Source organism: Ptychodera flava, chromosome 2, assembly GCF_041260155.1.
Source record: "Ptychodera flava strain L36383 chromosome 2, AS_Pfla_20210202, whole genome shotgun sequence".
Classification (NCBI taxonomy): domain Eukaryota; kingdom Metazoa; phylum Hemichordata; class Enteropneusta; family Ptychoderidae; genus Ptychodera; species Ptychodera flava.
Genome location: NC_091929.1, coordinates 27256425 through 27275485, shown reverse-complemented (window position 1 = coordinate 27275485; position 19061 = coordinate 27256425). Strand labels below are relative to the sequence as shown.

At 37.3% G+C, this 19061-nt stretch overlaps 1 protein-coding gene across 2 annotated transcripts; it reads right to left on the bottom strand.

The window, feature by feature from the left end:
• Positions 1–2438: 2438 nt before the first annotated feature.
• Positions 2439–18818, bottom strand: LOC139118322 (uncharacterized). 2 transcript variants are annotated; one of them, XM_070681582.1, is made up of 8 exons: positions 18636–18818; positions 17809–17988; positions 16265–16468; positions 15790–15933; positions 13285–13311; positions 5003–5077; positions 4173–4415; positions 2439–3410 (listed from the first exon to the last, which is right to left on the bottom strand). In XM_070681582.1, the coding sequence occupies exons 1-8, from the start codon at positions 18694–18696 to the stop codon at positions 3190–3192; spliced, it is 1155 nt and encodes a 384-aa protein (XP_070537683.1). In that variant the 5' UTR covers positions 18697–18818; the 3' UTR covers positions 2439–3189. The 2 variants fall into 2 exon arrangements, with proteins under 2 accessions (XP_070537683.1, XP_070537692.1); XM_070681591.1 differs by lacking the exons at positions 2439–3410; positions 4173–4415; positions 5003–5077 and adding exons at positions 10903–11286; positions 11889–12125 and having other exon boundaries at positions 18636–18795.
• Between the last annotated feature and the right edge of the window lie 243 nt (positions 18819–19061).

Here is a 19061-nt window from a genome sequence, read left to right as displayed (position 1 = left end):
TTTACCCGTCAAGGCAGAAATTGCTTTCCAAACCACATCCACACACGCGTATCATTTATCCCCTGCATCATTGGTCTTCCTATCATATCTATATCTTACGTAGACACTACAAAAGTACGGCCTTGACAATATTAACGGTATAAAGTTTTGATTATATTTCCACCACTTTCGTGCAAGACAACGAGTTGATTTTCCAATAAGGCATGGAAACTTTCTGCACTTTGATATAAAGGTATACGGTCATCTGTAATCTAAATATGCCCATATATAGTCAAAGGGGCGTTCCTCGATATTCAAAATGAACATGTGAGGGACCTGTTTTCAAAAAGCGGCAACCCGCTTAAAATATGTTATTGGTTAAATTTTCTCTCTCCACATGAGGGAAAATGCCAAGAGGATTTGACCGGTTAAGAAGGGCTTGACTACGCAGTTTCTGCGTAGTGAAGCCTCATTACGTATTCATGGTGACCCCTGGCCAGCTGTCAATATCTTTGGGGGCTTTTGTCTTTTGGCCTGCTTTGCATATGCGTCGTTGGACACGACCTGCCAATCACCCAGGTAGTCAATTAAGCTATTAACACTATCCAGCAGTATCAGTCATATTTTAATCGCGTGGCCCGGGTGGGCACAACGTAGGAACGCGTGTATTTCTATGTGTACGTTTCACTTGTGGTGTTGTTTGTACCATCGTGCTTTTGAAGTCCTTGTTTCACCTACAGCATTACCTTCAAGGTGACAGGCTTACAATTAATGTTCAGTATCATTGCACCGAGTTCTGCCCACGGTGAAAACCACCTGTTTGGCCTACTAAGTAATTACTGCCCGTAGCTGCCCGTCCTGAATGTAGCCCATCATAGCTATAGTAATCAGTCAATATATAATACCCTGCGCCTTATACTATTTATATAAACTTGTAAAATCATAGTCCGAGCCGTAAAATTGTTGACTTTCGATCCGATATACATGCTCGTTGCGCATCCATGTTTACTTGCCCCATAAGCTTACTACTCTGCAAAGGGTGGGTAGATGGAATTCAAGGCCAAAAATGAACACCGGGGCGAAACTTTTTGTGAATACATGTCAAAACATAAATCATTTATCAGTTTTGATATATACTCCTCAATTGTAAGTTTGATCAAAGCCGAGACCACATTCAAGGGCTATGCAGACTGTCCATGTACGCACACACAGGCAACCACCGGTGAATATCAGCGTCATCGACATAACTATCGGGTCGTAAATCGATCGGCGGTTTGGGGGCCCTGGACTATGATTTTATAAGTTTATATCACAAGTAAATGTTGTGGAATATTAAGATATCGACCTATTACTGTATTGAAAAGGCCAATTTCGTGACGGGCAGTGCTAGAAGAATGACGGGCAGGGACGGCAGTAATTAGTAGGACCGTTTCTTTGAATACTGTTCGATATTAAATGACGGTCAAACTTTTGGGTGGTGCGCGTGACCGGCGGCACTGACACAAACTGGGTTGACAAGCAGAAAATTTAGGTTTTTGTTCATGGAAAACCAGAGAAAACGGTCCCGCTCCGAGAACAGCCCCGAGACGGGGGCACGCGTATACGCCAGTCACCTAGGCGACGGTAATCCGCACCACTTATCACCATTGGGAAGGTACTCCTCCCCCTATATCACTGGAGATCCGGCCCTCAAGGCACTACGTCATTCGACCAAGCATTGTTATTGTAATTTCCTGCATAAAATTAACAGCGAGGTCAACCGGTCAAGTCGTCTTGGCATTTTCTGGCATGATGGTAACTTTGGCAAAATTGGAACAGGTGACAGTATACCTTTGAGGGAGGGCAAATCCTTGGATCCGGTCAGGTCTGTGGGAAAGGCTATATGTGTATAAATATTCTTAAATATAGTTGAACAGCTAACCATCTAATATATTATGTGTGACAATCCAGTGAAGTATCTCTCACGTCAGTAAAACAAACCAACTATGGAAAGCGGGGAGGGTTTTAATGTGAACAAACCAAGGAAAATTAGACAAAATGTATTGCACCGTGACAGAATCCTAAAATATGTTGTATTAAAACACTAATTCATGCAGTGTCGTGACATGGCGTGGAATTTCGACTTGGCGCCATTTTCTTTTAAAGCACTTTTTGCCAGATATTAGAAACAGCAAACGTAAGTATGTGCGAAATAACATTTGAAACAACTCAATGGAAAAACATCTCTAAAACAGTGAAAATTCAACATATTTTACAGAACGGTGAAAGAATTTGGAATAAGCGCATTCAACGGTCCGACTCAGGCGAAGGAACAATGCTATAATGCGACCATAATTACTACTGGGACAGAGAGTGCACTGTGCCGTAGCATCGCATTGCCTTTTTAATGAAAAGCGCCCCCATTAAAATGGAACCAGGGTAATAATCAATTACCAAACAAGACAAATATAGATACGGCATAGATTGTACATACGTTTATAGCTTTTATAGACATGATATGAGTAGACATGATAAGAGTAGAAAACTACAATTTTATCCGCTCGCTCTCGGTCCTTTTATGTCATACAGAGAATATGTCGAATAGGCCGTTGCATCGATCACCGGAAAAGCAGTTCACATAATTCGCAGTCTGCTTATTTATCATTAATATTAAAGGCCCGATAGCTGTATCTTTCAGCATTATTTTTGTGATTTTACTTCCAAACTAAAACAAGTTCATGGGTATGTACTCATTGAGGGGTCTTTATACAGGTAGAATAAACTGTCCACTGGGACTACATGTTCAATTTTGAGCAAGATAAATAATTAATGTTTGCCCAAACATAAAATGGCGCCCTTCTGAAAATAAAGCAAAAACACAGTAAGCAGAGCATATATGGTCAAAGGAATCTTCACAGAAACAACAGAGTAGTCAAAAATATAATGCATAGTGCTGAATGTTCTCCACTGGAACACCATATGCCTTGTTTTCTTTGTAATATTACCAATTTTTAAAAAAGGCGGGAAATCAAAATAACGATTAAAATTTAAATTTACCTGTCCAATTTTTCAGTGGTGAAAGACTATATCCTTTAAATATGTAGAATTAAAAAAAAGAGAAAAAAGAAAGCCTTTTATAGGTCGACAAATTTCAAGAGATACAGCTACAGGGGCTTTGAATATTATTAGCCTATTAGTAGGTTACTCATTCGTCTACACCATGTTAACATATTAAATGCCCATAACTTCCACTTCGCAAAGATGCAAGACCTGTGTCTTTTCAACCAACTGAATGCTGACATATCTTCCTGACATGGGAACTTCGCAGCCACAGGTTATGGTGATTATTTCCGATCCAGCTAGTTCCTCATTAACGATTTCACCACATACAGCATTGTCAGTTATTTTCTCCCTGTTGCCAATACGCACTTCAGCATTTTCTATTCGGAAGGCTGTGAAAAAATTATGATCGTTACATTATACCATGAATAACATCTCTGCTAAGTTCAATCGACCTTTCCTATGTGTTATTTATATAATATTATCTATCTATCTATCTATCTATCTATCTATCTATCTATCTATCTATCTATCTATCTATCTATCTATCTATCTATCTATCTATCTATCTATCTATCTGTCTGTCTGTCTGTCTGTCTCTCTGTCTGTCTGTCTGTCTGTCTGTCTGTCTATCTATCTATCTATCTATCTATCTATCTATCTATTGATCTATCTATTTATCTATTACCTATGCTTGATTGGACGCTAGAAATACCAACAGATAGCTATGCACTTTCGGAAGATATATTACAGTATTATAAGACCTCATTTTAATAGAAGCGCGCCATCATGAACAAACATGGCTTTAGGAATTTTAAATGGTAGTAAATTAGTGCATATTTGGCTTTCAAATTTGTATAACATTGAGAAAAATATCATCTTGATGACATAATTTTTTATTATAATAATAATAGAGAATACGATAACGCTAATTAATATCGTGATGACGATGATGATGATGATGAAGATCATGATAATGGCGACGACGACGGCTACGACGACGACAACTATCGTCATGATGATGGTATCGATCATCATATCTTCAGCATAATTAGCATAATCGTCACATAAATAACCACGAACTTATGATAATTATATTTATTATTCTGTTTGTCATGATGTACGGGTAACAAAAAAAAACAAGGAAACCTTACAGCAACAGTCTTGGCGGTTCGTTATCACAACACTGTAGATGTCATGTGACGATTCTAGATCCACCTGCCACCATGGTTGGAACTCTCGTTCTGTCTTCGTACAAGATGCACCATTTCGTAGATCACTGTCTTTATTCCCATCGACGGCCTTTTCCGCTCCCAACTCGGACTTGCATTTTGTTGAACTTTGACGTGCCGATTTGCCTTCAGCCAAATTTATTAAAGCCTCTGGTAACTCACAAGCTGAAAAATAAATTTGTTTGGATGTCAATCGACGTAAACTTAGTAAAGAATAATTCCATTCTTGACCACACAATAGTGTAAGGCCATGAAAAATAAAAAAATCCTCGGAATCGCTGCGTCTAATAGTACTTGATCATTTTTTAATATTGCGGAAATTATATTATTTGAGTGCTGTCCGCTAGTACGTGAAATTTCGAGTCATTAAAGTAATAGAACGGGATACATACATACATACATACATACATACATACATACATACATACATACATACATACATACATACATACATACATACATACATACATACACATACATATATTCATACATACATACATACATACATACATACATACATACAGACAGACAGACAGACAGACAGACAGACAGACAGATAGAGACAGACAGACACAGACAGACACACACACAGACAGACAGACAGACGCATAAATAGTCAGACTGATATACATGCAGATGAATAGACAGACACGGTAAGACAGTCTGACAGAGAGGCAGAAATACTGAAAATCGTAAAGACATACATATGTACTCAGCCCTACATCGATAATATAACATGGGAATATACATACATGTCTTAACGACATTGGGAGCAGGAGTGTTTGCCGGTGGAGGTGGTGGTGGCGGCGGTGGTGGGTTTGTTTTACCTATGTCGGATAGATCAGAATGTTATAATGTAAGTCACTTTAACGGGATAGTTGATTTGGGAGTAGGTCCTGTGCTGATGTAAGAGGGGAAATTGCACAATGAAGCTCTTAGTACCATTCTCTGCTCAGATGCAGACATAATACCCGCGAGACATACAAACACAAGGAGCCTTATTTCAGCCGTATTTATCACCATAAAGAAATAAATGGAAGATTCTATGTTTGTTGACATATATTATATGCAGTTCCGTACCATTCATCATTACTGACCTCATGTGAAAAATATTAATGACGAAATTCATGTTTAATGAAGTGAACACGTTTCACACCTGTTCCCTTATGTGCAGAATACAGGTTTAAAAATAATTTCCTGCCATTTGCGTGTCTGTCTCGGCAACGCTTAAATATACTCTTCGACACTTTTCACGGTGTATTTTCATAAATCCGTTCGTCTGTGTATTTGGTGCACAATGATAAGTGATTAAGTATACAGCCCCGGGCGTGTATTTCGCCAATTCGGATTATGCTACATCAAATTGGCTGGCACATTTGACTTGCGCAGGGACGGCTTGCAACATCCACACAACCAGAAAGACGACCGAGAGAATTGTAAATTTATTATCTGACCCTATATAATGGTATATATTGCCGATTAACCCCAACCCGAGCCCCACCGCCATGCCTGAAATTAGTTTAAGATAGAATGCCCCTCGACAATATAAGATTTCAATTTTTGCTCATTTTTTTTGAATGACATTCAACCATGCTCCTCCCAAATCAAAAATATTAATCTGGGGTCACTGTGTAAAGTTTGGAAGTAGAGAAACGAACGACCTAACATTTACTGATATTTGAAATTTAAAATCGCAGCATTTCCCGTGTTATCTCTATGGGGGGAAGCCAATTTTCGATTTCCAAAAGGCTGTTACGATGAAAATATGCATTACTCAACAGGGTCTTTAAAATTAGTCCCGACGAGTGGGAGGACAGAAAAGTAATTGATAAATTTAGAGTCAAAATATCTGCCCCCATAGGCGAATCCTACTTTAGTTTGGGGCTTCTTTGGAGCACGGAGGTAACGCTCGGAGGAAAACATGTTTGAAGATAATTAAAATTGTAGTTTTTTCTTGCCTAATTACGAAAACGTCGATTAAGCGGAAGTCTTTCCTCATGTCAAAAGCAGTATAACACCATCTTGTCGGACAAAAATTGCGTACACGGAGCCACACGCCGGTCTGGCAAACAATTGTGCTCATTAAGTACATGTATGATTCAAATATGTGAATTATAGTAAAAGGCATTTGATCAACATCGGTAACACCTGCTCACCTAGTGTACTAATTAAAACAAGGTTGGTCTGATATAAATAGAATTCGATCGCTAGATATTGTAAAGTTTATTCCTGCAGTGACTGACAATTAATGTTGACCTGTTGTTGCGATTCCACCTTAATTTTTATGGTCATCATGTACCATTTTGCTGATTTTAGTCCAGCATCACACGTACACATTACAGACAGACTAAGAGAATCGAACGATGGCATTCGAGCAAGGAAAGATTCCGCGAAAGACCATGTAAAGCATTCTGTGGCTAAATTCAAAATTTGACGACGCCTTTATGAGACATCACATATTTATGTTTGCAAGGTAGTGAATTGGCTGCGTGGGCGTTGTCTAACCGTTTCAGATAACTTTAGTTCTAATGTCAATCAGAAGTACTCAATATTACATGTTACGCCAATAAGCTTCTGTGAGCAATGCGACCACTAAAAACAATTGTCTGTCTGTTGTATAAACAGCGATGACCTTTACTTTTGAATACCATACAAGATGCGAGGTACATGAATATTGCTAAGAAATCACTACCATACAATTCTAATACCCAAACAATGCTCATTCATATATAACTTGCATAAATAAATACTTAACAACCTCGCATCTTGCAGCAAATGACCCTTGAAGTGCACTATCTTTTCAACGTATTGCTAACTTTGGTGAGGAGCGTTCAAAGTAGACAAGCGAGGATTAAATGACTGTATCAGTGCTTTTCACAACATTTGCGAGACCATGTCACATACACTGCACATAAATTATGTTGCATTTGCGTCAAAAAGTAGAAAGACAAAAATAAGGTCATCATTTATGCCTTGTGGCTGTTAATCCATGCACAAAGCTTACACAATGTAAGCCAAGCGAAAAATAATTTGATGAATTCTAACTTAACGCTCTTTCAAAGCACCATAACGCCACAAACAATCTCTAAAGTATTGTCTTCAACGAACTCGTACCTCAACATCTCTATAATCATAACAAAACCATTTTATCCGAAGGATTGTGAATTAATTATTTATTGGTTACTTTTATATACCTTTTATTTTCACTGTTTTTTTTTTTCATTTTCATATTGTTGTTACCGTTGATGTTTCTCTTTTTAAACTCTATCATCATTGCTAACATAATTCTCATCCTTTTAATCTTTATGTTTTTATTTCCCAGACTTTTTTCAAGATTATTTATCACCTTGTCGACAGGATTTGTGACCTTATATATGCTATTGACTAAAGCAGAGTTCCTATTCTGCCGCTGACTTTACCACTTTCATTACTATCGTCCTCAGTGTATGTAGCCGAATCATTGCAAAGAACTCGAGTGTACCGACAGAGCAAGCGATTTATTTTCCGAGATCCTCCCTACCGATAAGCCGGAATATTCTTTGAGTTGCCTTTAATACGTGTAGGATATTTGGAAAATTCGTAAATTTTCGACTCAGTATATGATCAGAGACCACTCGCACCTACAGGTCAAAGTTCATGCTTTATGTAGAAACCGCATATATCGAGCTATTTCAGTCCATTTATGCAGAATAGGCTTGGTGTGTCATTAATTTATCAGACACATTCACTGTCATTTATACTCATAAGTATTCAGCATGCACTCACTTCACTTCCTAAATTAAAGTATGTGATTCCACAGAGAGTCGAAGCAATCATAGATTGAAGTATTATAAGCTGTTTTTGCCTCTTCCATGGCCTATCGAATGCCATATGATATCCTGAAAGGGCCAGTAATGCCAACTTTTGATAACTTTTCAACAATTTTTGTTTTGAACGTAAACCATAATCCTCTGTTCTACTCCCGAACGCAAGTTGTCAACTCAGACTGTACCTCTTCAAACTGCATTGTTATTGTTGATAAGTGACTTCTTGTCCGGGCTATAATTCATAATGTAAACAATAACAATGCATTTTCCACATATAGAAGCTAAGTTGACCAGCTACGGCGGGTGTTTCAACATTCTTAGGGGAGGAGTAGAATTAGAAGTTGCAATTGATATGCAAAGTACATGAAAACGTCGTCAAAAGTCAGCATTACTGGCTCTCTATTGAGCTGCAAGAAAACATCCAGTTACAGTGTAGCTATAGTCTAGAAACAATTCATCAAATGTTTTACCTCTTTTTACATAAGACACAACTATCCAAGGAAGTCTCATGTTGGTTTATACCTACTATAATTCCTCATTATTATTCAACAGACTAAAGTAGGATGTTTGCTTCAGGAAGTAGCCCTTGTCTATAACCACTATAACCTGACGGATTCATATGTGCAACCTGTTAATAGTGACGTTTTAAAAGTGCAGTCATAGACTGCCATGATTGATAAAGAGTATAAGGTGTACACGGTTGTTTTCTCATGATAATCCAGTCTGATTTGTCGACGAACAGAACAATGATCATTTTGCATCAAGCAAGCGACGACACCAAGAAAACGCAAACACTATTGAATACTGGCATTTTATTTAACGTCATTTGAAACAAGACCGTAACACCACAAAGAGATTTAATTAGTCAGGGAACTTACCAAGTAATGTGAAATTCCGCTATACGCATTACATTTAGCATTAAGTTTTATTTTTACCATTTAATCTTGCCTAGTGTGTGAACCAGTTTGATCAGATCTTTACAGAAGTCGGCTGGTTATCATTTTAAGGTCACGTTGCACATAACACAACGTATTTTTCTCAAAATTATCTTTTAAGAGATTCTGGTTAAATGTTTATGAATTTTTTAACCCAACATGTAAATATTGGTGGGTACAATTTTGAGCACGACAAGCAGTCGTAAGTTAGACGAGAAAAAAATGCAAATTTAGGCGCATGTATGCCAATCACCCGATTTACTTCTTCTGTTTTCTAACTTATTTAACATTTCAAAAAAAAACTCTACTCAAGCTAGGTCAAATGTTTTGAAATTTTTTACATTATGTTTTTTGAAACACCACATAACAAATTGACGATTTTGATTGGCCAAAAATTCTCAAATTTTGAATTGAAGTCATTGCAATTTTACTTATCATGATTTTTATCATTTGTTTGAATGTCAATCTTTCGACGCGGTTTTAATTTCACGTTTTTCACTTCAACTTATTTTTATCATTTATACCAAACTTGGGGGTTTAAGTAAACTATTGCTACCATACTAAACTCTATATTCTCTACTTTTGGACAATATATGGTATGAGAGGGTTTCATGTCATTTATGTTAACAAATATTGCTTCAAAAAAGTTTGGTGGTCAAATGCGAGACAACCGTAAATGCATACTTATATTGCCTGTTCCTGTGTCGTATCAGCATGAGTGTTATTTGTGCGAGACGAAGTCTCGTGTCTGAAGCAGCACAAATGGCACTAATGCTAATAAGGCACAAGGAACAGGCGATATTAGGTATTATATCATAGCATGATGGTGCAAATACAGCGACCTGATTGGTCAAGATGCGAAAAGAACCTTGGTATCGACTACGTATCACGGCTGGCACACGCACGAGCTCTCTGCTTTATCAAAAATCCGTTTTGGACGTTCCACGCCAGAATTTCAATATACTTTTATGATATAATAGCACTCGATTTTGACCAGTTCACTTCATATATGCACTCGCTATTGCTCGTGCATATATGTCGTGAACTGGTCAAAATATCGTGGTATACCGTCGCTGAGTGTGCCTTATTGCTTAAATAACCGATTTATCATATACCCGTGCTCAGAATTTTATTAATATTACGAAAAACCTTAAATTTTGAGGCTTTACTTTATTAGGCCCTGCGTATAAATATCGGGATATTAATGTGAACAGGCTTCATTCATTAATTGTACGAAGAAGTCAACATCACGCGCGACATCGTTGCAAGTCCTCCCTATCTCAATAAAACCAAGGAGAAAGACACCGGGATACAAAAATCATCATATTTGAGGAACCTTTGTAGGTGCAATATGCTATTACAATCGTAACCGATCAAAAGTGCCCTCTGCTTTAAATCTCTCCTGATTGATTTCGATCGCGCTCGATCGTCGTACGGCACGGAGAGGGGCCGCCATTTTGTTTGCCTACACTGAGAGTTGCAATGTCAACAGTTGTCGTGCGCGCGACATCGACGTCACGCCACACCCTCGCTACACGTTCGGTAGACCGTACCGGCGCAGTGCGAATCACAGAATGTTTGCTAGTCAAAAAATACAAGATCTTTAACAGAAAAGACACGGGAAAACATACAAGATTCAACATGCTATTTCCGTATTTAGCAACCGTATCCGTATCCGTGTTCCTCAAAGCCCTTCAATTTTTTACGTCGGCAAACATCGCTTCGCAGGCGGAGAGTGGCAGCCATTTTGTTTGTTTACGTTGTTTACCAACAAACTGCAAATGTAGTTCGGGAACACTCCGAAATAGTTGACGTTTATCGTGCATAGCTTGACTTTTACCATGAAATTACTCTAAACGTTACTAGGATGAATCTATATGATAAAGTCACCATATAAGTGCCAGAATAAGGTTGATGGTTAATGTCCCTTAATGAATATATTCACTTTATTTGATAAGTTCTCTGACAGTTATTTCTTCTAATTTTAAAGGAATAACAAGTAAATTGAATATATTGAAGAAATAAATTTGAATTATAATATCATTTATTGTCAATTTGACAGTAAATTCACATATTATGCTCCCATAACTTCAACTTCGCACAAATGCAAGATCTGCGTTTTGTCAATCAACTGAATGCTGACATATCTTCCCTTCATTGGAACTTCGCATCCACAGGTAACCCTAATGGTTTCCTGTCTGGCTCTCTTTCCCAGCACCATACCACCACACACTGAGTTCTCTTCGTGATTAGGGCTGTCACCAACGCGTACCTCGGCATTCTTGATACGGAAGACTGTAAGAGATGTTAAAATGACGTAAATGTTATTAAGGTTCAAAGACAAGAAGTTCACCTTTTAATCTAGCAATTCTTTGGTGGTTAATACGCTCATCCCCGTAAATTAAACATTTTTAAAAACCTATATATAGGGGTACATTTAGGTAACCACAGTGTCAGCATTGTATAAATAACTATCACGTGACAGGTAATTTACATAACCTTTCAAAAATCGGTTTTGCCTATGTTTTGTGTCAATGCTTTGTTTGAAACTTGTGGCTGAACTTGTGTCAGTGCAAACACAATCAAATCCGTGAAAGAAAGATATATGGATCTCTGGCAAAAGACCAAGTTCAAAGTATAATTTCTATTTTCACAGTATGACATCAAAATTTGTCCATTATCAAATTCCATTCGAGGTGAAATATTACCAGCTCCATTGGACATGTATTGTTTACAACTTTTTGAAACACTGAACCATTAGTTAGAGGAGAAAATGAAGACTTGATCTATTATTTGAAAATAATTTCATACGATATCTTGAGCACCCAAAATTGTCAGATGTTTGAAACGCTACAATTTTCGAAAAAACCTTTACGACATTAGAAAAATTGACTTACAGCAACAATCCATACGATTTGTGATGACAACGTTGTAGACATCGCGAACCTCGCCAAGATCCACCTTCCACCAAGGCTGGAACTCCTTGTTAGTCCATGTGCATGATTGGCCAGATTTTAAATCGCTATCTTTATTCCCATCGACTGCTCTCTCGGCATCACCTCCAGATTTGGTGGAACTCTGGCTGACGGATTTGCCCTGAGCTAAGTTGGATATGAAGTCTGGAAACTCGCATGCTTTAAAGAATTGAAATTTAACGGTAATAAGCATTTGCAAGTTAATATGAACAAAGTTCAAGAAGACATCAGTGAGCAGCAAGTAAGTGATAGTTGCTTTCTCTACTAGTGAGGGATTTCTTTGTACACAGGCGCGCATGTATCCTGTTCAGATATGTAGAATTTGAGGAATTTTTGTTCAGGGTATCCCGTGTACAATTTGCCATGTTCCGCTCAGAGACGTGGGCGTATATTGCATTGTACCAAAAAATGGAATTAACAAAACTATCAATGCCTAAACATAGAATAATTTGGCTGTAGATGAAGTCGCTACATGGATGTTTACCTACAAAGGTGATGAGGGCGAGTATTAACATGATCATATACCCATGCCCACATCGCTTTATCCTATCTAGTGACGTTTACCGTAAAATATCAGCAGTGGCATTTCAACGTGACGGTAAACGTCTAGATATGCAAGATAAACATCGTCGGTTTAAGAGTGTTCCCCAACTACGTTTTCAGTTTTGATGGTAAACAACTTAAGCAAAATGGCTGCCGCTCGTCGCCTGCGAAGCGATGTCGTCGAAGTAATGTTTGAAGGGCTTTGAGTAACATGGATATTTCGGGTTACTTAATACGGAAATAACAGGTTGTATCTTGTGTAATACCCTTTAAGTAATACCATGCATAGCGTGATGTATCATAATAAATATTCTAAATAGATCATGAAAGGACATCTTCTCCAGCTGTCAAGGAGAATAGCATTCACTCCACTTTTCAAGCCTTAATTTCGTATATGCTTTCACATAGCCCCCTATTGTTAACCTACAAATTCTGCAATATTAATAATATTTTATTAAACAGTAATTCATATACAAAAATATTTATCACTGTTATATATTGTTATATGCTATTGTCTTTCTGCAAAAAATCGGTGATATTAATGTAAATACAGGAATTTCGACACATTGAGTACAACATTCATTTCCCTTTATTGCAAAGATCTGTATAAGGATACTCTGCATCAAAAGCCATGATGAGGAACGTGATCATTTAATCACTGCTGCAAATTTTTTATCACACTGATCAAATATAGTATATTTAATTATTACTGACAAATAAAATTGAAATACATAATTGCTTAAAACTGTAAACAGACTTTCCTAAATACACCTACCCAATGTTGTTGGAATGGCTGTCTTTTCTGTAAAAAATATAAAATTTGCATTACAGATCAGTATTAAGATATTAGGAAATCACGTTTGCATTTAACTAATTACAAAATTAATATAAATGATTGCATATATAATTAAATCAATCCACAAATGTCAAAATACATGCATGCATGCATGCATTCATACGTACGTACATACATACATACATACATACATACATACATACATACATACATACATACATACATACATACATACATACATACATACATACATACATACATACATACATACATACATACATACATACAAAAAGAAATCATATATACATACACACATACACATCCAGATCTCACACGATCTTGGTTAGTAGAGCCCCTTCTCCATTTTACCTATGTTGATTTTCACATTCTCATTTTTATTCCTGTATTTTACATCATTCCAGTGTTTTATTCTGAGTACTGTATTTTTATCGCCTTTTTTAGTCTTTGTGAGGATTTGTCATCATGATTTTACTTTCCTGTAGTCGTTCCACCTTCCTTTGACACGTTCTACTTTATCCGCTTTTATCTATTAGTTTTTACCCTGAGGAAGGCAATCTGTGTATTGCCGAAACGTCGGTTTTATTAATAAAGATCGTTTGAAGATTGAAGAAATTGGTCGAGTACGCCTTCATTTCTCCACACTGTACATACATACATACATTCATACATACATACATACATACATACATACATACATACATACATACATACATACATACATACATACATACATACATACATACATACATACATACATACATACATACATACATACATACATACATACATACATACAAAAAGAAATCATCATATATACATACACACATACACACACCCAGACATACATACATACATACATACATACATACATACATACATACATACATACATATCTACATACATACATACATACATACATACATACATACATACATACATACATACATACATACATACATACATACATACATACATACATGCATGCATGCATGCATGCATGCATGCATGCATGCATACAAACATACATACATACATACATACATACATACATACATACATACATACATACATACATACATACATACATGCATGCATATATGCATGCATACATACATACATACATACATACATACATACATACATACATACATACATACTATACGTATTTTGACGAGTTTCGCAGCAACTAGTCAAAATGCGGACACATCACGAGAAAACGACGCGGCATCGCCCAAACTTCGTGTAATAACCCCTTTATCATGCATGCTTTGGTTATGACTGTTTTGTCTGTGGCGTCTGTGCTAGGTGATTTGGTACCGTGCGTAGTGGGTTCGATCCCGATTGAAACCATGGTATTCTCTACCCTGGGTTGATAGTTCTGCTGGTAGACAGAATTGTCCCCGAGGCTATCCTTCGCCTAGTTTAAGCGTTGTATTGATTGCTTCGCTTCGATAAAGTTTGTGTGAGATGTATGAGAGTGTGTGTACTAGCGTGAGTGCTTCACGAACTCTACGGCGAGTGGAGAGGGCGCAGTCAGAATTGTAACATCCTTAGCTCGGTTATTGAACCAATCTTTTTGAGAGTTGGGATTTGGCCAAGCGGTTTTGTTTGTGCGCTAGGCGATTGGGTACCGTGCGTTGTTGGTTCGAGCCCGATTTAAACCATCGTATTTTCCTACAGACGTACCGAAATTAGCGACGAAATCAACTGAAATCGACCTTACTTGCTTCTGGCTGTACTTATAAAAAGTTGGTTGCTAAGGAGTGATTACAACTGCATCACTTCGTGATATTATTCCGCTATTGGGCAATTCCACTTCAAAGGATGGTTTATGGAGCACTTTTAAAGCGAACAATTTTAATGTTACGATGTCGAAACAGGTTTTCACAATTAGAAGATGATTTATTTTTGGTTTAAAATTATGGTGGATGTAAAACATAGGTTGGGTTGTGTAAAATGGGTGTGTTTTCGTGTTTTGATACATAATCTCATCCCTGCGTGAAAGTTAGGACGCCGCCAAAATCGGGTAAAAATATTCACGCCATGCCAGCGTTCGATTTCAAACTTCGTCGAGTATGAACAGCCGAGAGCATAGAGCAAGCAGCTGTGCGATATCTATGAATGCACAGTGGATATAATACCCGTACCAGTCAGTTTATGTCGAAGAATTATACAGGTCCCAAGACGTCAAATATGCCGAATTTACCATTTTACAAAATGAATTTGTCAGCGGATTAGGAAAAACAAGGAGTACACTGCAAGCTGTAGCGTCGTAACTCGTTCATGATTTTGTTGCTTTACGAATTCGAATAAAACATTTCAAAGGTATTTACATACATACATACATACGTACATACGTACATACACACACACACACATACATACATACATACATACATACATACATACATACATACATACATACATACATACATACATACAAAAAGAAATCATCATACATACCAACCACAGGAGCTGCAGTTGTGACAATGGGGGCGACTGTTGGAGGTGCTGGAGTTTTAGCCGGGGGCGGTGGCGGTGTTGGCAGTGCTGTAGTGGCTGGTGGTGGCGGCGGTGGTGGCTCAATAATAGGTTTTGTTGTCCCATCTGCTCAATTATATAGGACGCAATAGAAATAATTAGTATTTTAGGTAACATTTAGCCAAAGCTTTCGATTTGGGGAGCATCTTTATTAAAAACACCGTGCATATTAAAGGAAGTCATAATTTAATTGCGCAGTGAAATTGGTGTGCCTACCGTTTGTTTCATCATTGGTTTTGTTTGAAGAAAGTGATTGACAACATGTTATACCTCTATCTATCAAATGAATGTGCCTGGCTTTCGTCACGTTTTTTTTTATGAGACCAAGTATATTTTATAGCATTGACTATGATCGTGAATGCCGGGAAAAGTTGACATTACGACTTGTTTAACTCACCATCGGTGAATATTTGAAATTCACACAGCCCTGAAACTGTCCTCTTTTTCTTTCCCATTTTCTGTATGATAACGTATCTAGCTTTCACTTCGCAGGCTCTTTCGACAACGAGAGGAGCTGGTCTTAGGTTGATCCGAGCACAAATAGGGTTGTCCTTCCAATTGCGTTTGTTTCCAGCTCGAATAACAGTGTCCTCGTAATTACCTTTATAAAGGAAAACAAGTCAAAGGCAGGCGAACAGTGAAACCTAAAGGGCCTTTAGTATCAAAGCATAAATATGTGTCAACGATTCCATATTTTTATTTATTTCTTGTCTCGAAAGTGAAAGTCTTAAATTTCAGTCTGTCAGAACCTTTTTCAACCAAACTCTTTTTCAAAAAAGAAGGAAAATCAGGTTTCACTACACAAAGTTTAGAACTAGAACAAGTGTCCAGAAAATTACCCAATATTTAAATAAGAACAATGGCACTTAGCACTGACTTAACTCTACAGATTAAATACGTTTGGGTTTTTTCTCAAAATATCACGGTAAAAAATGCATTTAATAAGCTGGCTCAAAATCACATTTTACGCGCAGCAGGCTATAAATCATTCCCAAACCTTATTAAGATAGAATCACAGAGAAAAAGAGTCAGTCCCCTGGAGTGGGGAGGGGTATTTGGAGTTCTTTGTGCAATGGTATATCCATAAACTCTCGTTTTTCTCGAGGGTCCATGTTTTGTTTCATTACTTTATTTTATTGTATCAATTTTGACTGTGATATTCTATGTAAAGATTTCGACTCCAAACCGTCTGACTTTCTTTTTTCATTACTACAGGCAATTTTATTAATTTTGACTGTGATATTTCAAATAAAGATTTCGATTCCAAACCGCCTGACTGCTTTCTTTATTACATACAAGTCCTTATCTCCTCTCTAACCTGTGTGTATACCACTTTAATTGTTCCGCAAACTTTGCCAACTTGCTGTCCGTATCAGCGGATTAATTGATTGCGTCAACATGACAGCCGTCCCGCACGTATAAAGAAATAGGTCAGGCGGTTTGGAGTCAAAATCTTTATTTGAAATATCACAGTCAAAATTAATAAAATAAGGTAAAAGTAAAATAAACCATAGACCCTCGAGAAAATAGAGGTCTATGAATAAACCGATGCACAAAGAACCCCAATACCCCTCCCCCACCCCAGGGGACTGACTCCTTTTCCCTGTGATAGAATGCATCTCGAAACACATATTCTGACGCTCAAATTTCATAATTGTTTTCTGATCTACCACTTGTAGGAGCTCATTTTATAGCTCTTCGTGAAAGAAAAAAAATCACCGTCTTATTTTTTCAAAAATCAACATTTTATTTATCACCATAGAGTTAACACAGGAGCGACGGCCATTTTTAATTTGGAATATCGGTAAATCTTTGGTGATTCTTTTCACTGATACCAAAATTTGCACGGTGAGCCCTTGATTTCGAAAGAATGATTGAAATATTTCTTTATGAAATATTTAGGTCTTCCATTATCGAGTCGCATACTAACAAAGTACTTACGAGGAGCATCCGGGTTCAACAAAAGTTTTACAGTTTTGATGTCGTACTGTTTTTTAAGATCTATCTTGAGATAAGAGTCCTTCACTTTTGGTGACATACGACAAGTATTGACGTCACCGTCGTTTGCACTTCTGTGGTCGATTCCAGGTCCCATGATATCTTTCATAATGGCAATATTGACTGCAAAAGAACGTAATCATTAACGTCGAAAGGACCGATTATAAAATGAAGAATAAATGTGTACCATGTGGCATTTGTTCAAATGCAAAGAAACAACAAGTAATCCAACAAGTAATCTCACAGAAAAGAAATCGTCAGAACGGATTTCGACATAGCGTTAGTAAACGCTGCTAATCGGTATCTAACCTCAAAAAGGGAAATCAAACTGCGTTTATGAATAATATGTCCTTCATTCTCCCCCTCTATAGTACCGTATTGAAGTGACGATTAAGGGACACACACCTTTCATCTACTATAAATTTGTGTAATTTCTTTCTACAGTCTTATAAACCAAACAAAGAAATCACCTGAAAAAAATAAATCAAGCCGGAGGCGATTGCTCAAACCAAGACTGCGGTTAAGTTGTTTCCGTATGTTTTAAAAACACAAAGGGGATAAACTCACTCAATTTTCGTAATTGCATGACAAAACGCCGAAGTTTCAGGAATGATTAATTTAACTCCCGTAAAATGTAAAACAAGACATGTATTCTAACAATTTTAGCAGCAATTTGCAATGAAGATTTTGAACTGAAATATGGTAAACTTCAGCCGAATTATTTCTACTGCCTTTCTACAAGGCTCGTCCAAGATACCAATCCTACATACCTGGAATTGCACTGGCCGTTGAAAAAGCCAACGCAACGATGATCACGGATAGCAACTTCATTGCAACCAAGCTTTTGGCACAGTCCTGCCAGGAATGCCAAACGCCTGTACACCCTGTTACATATATACTGTTTCTTCGATCGGGTAGGTGCTAATTAGATGATTCATTTTTGGAATAAATGCTCATAAATTTCAGTACCAAACAAAAGGGAGTAATGAAGTGGAACACATGACTGTGTTTTCCCAATTACTGAAAGTTCACAGTTAATATATGATAACTTAACACCATTTATATTCGATGTATAGCAGGTTTTTTTAAGTACCTGCATAGCAATGGACATATACTCAAGATTATATTAGCATGCCCTGCCCGTCGCATTTTCATTGGTCTAGCTGAACCACGTGACTGACCACAAATACGCAGTA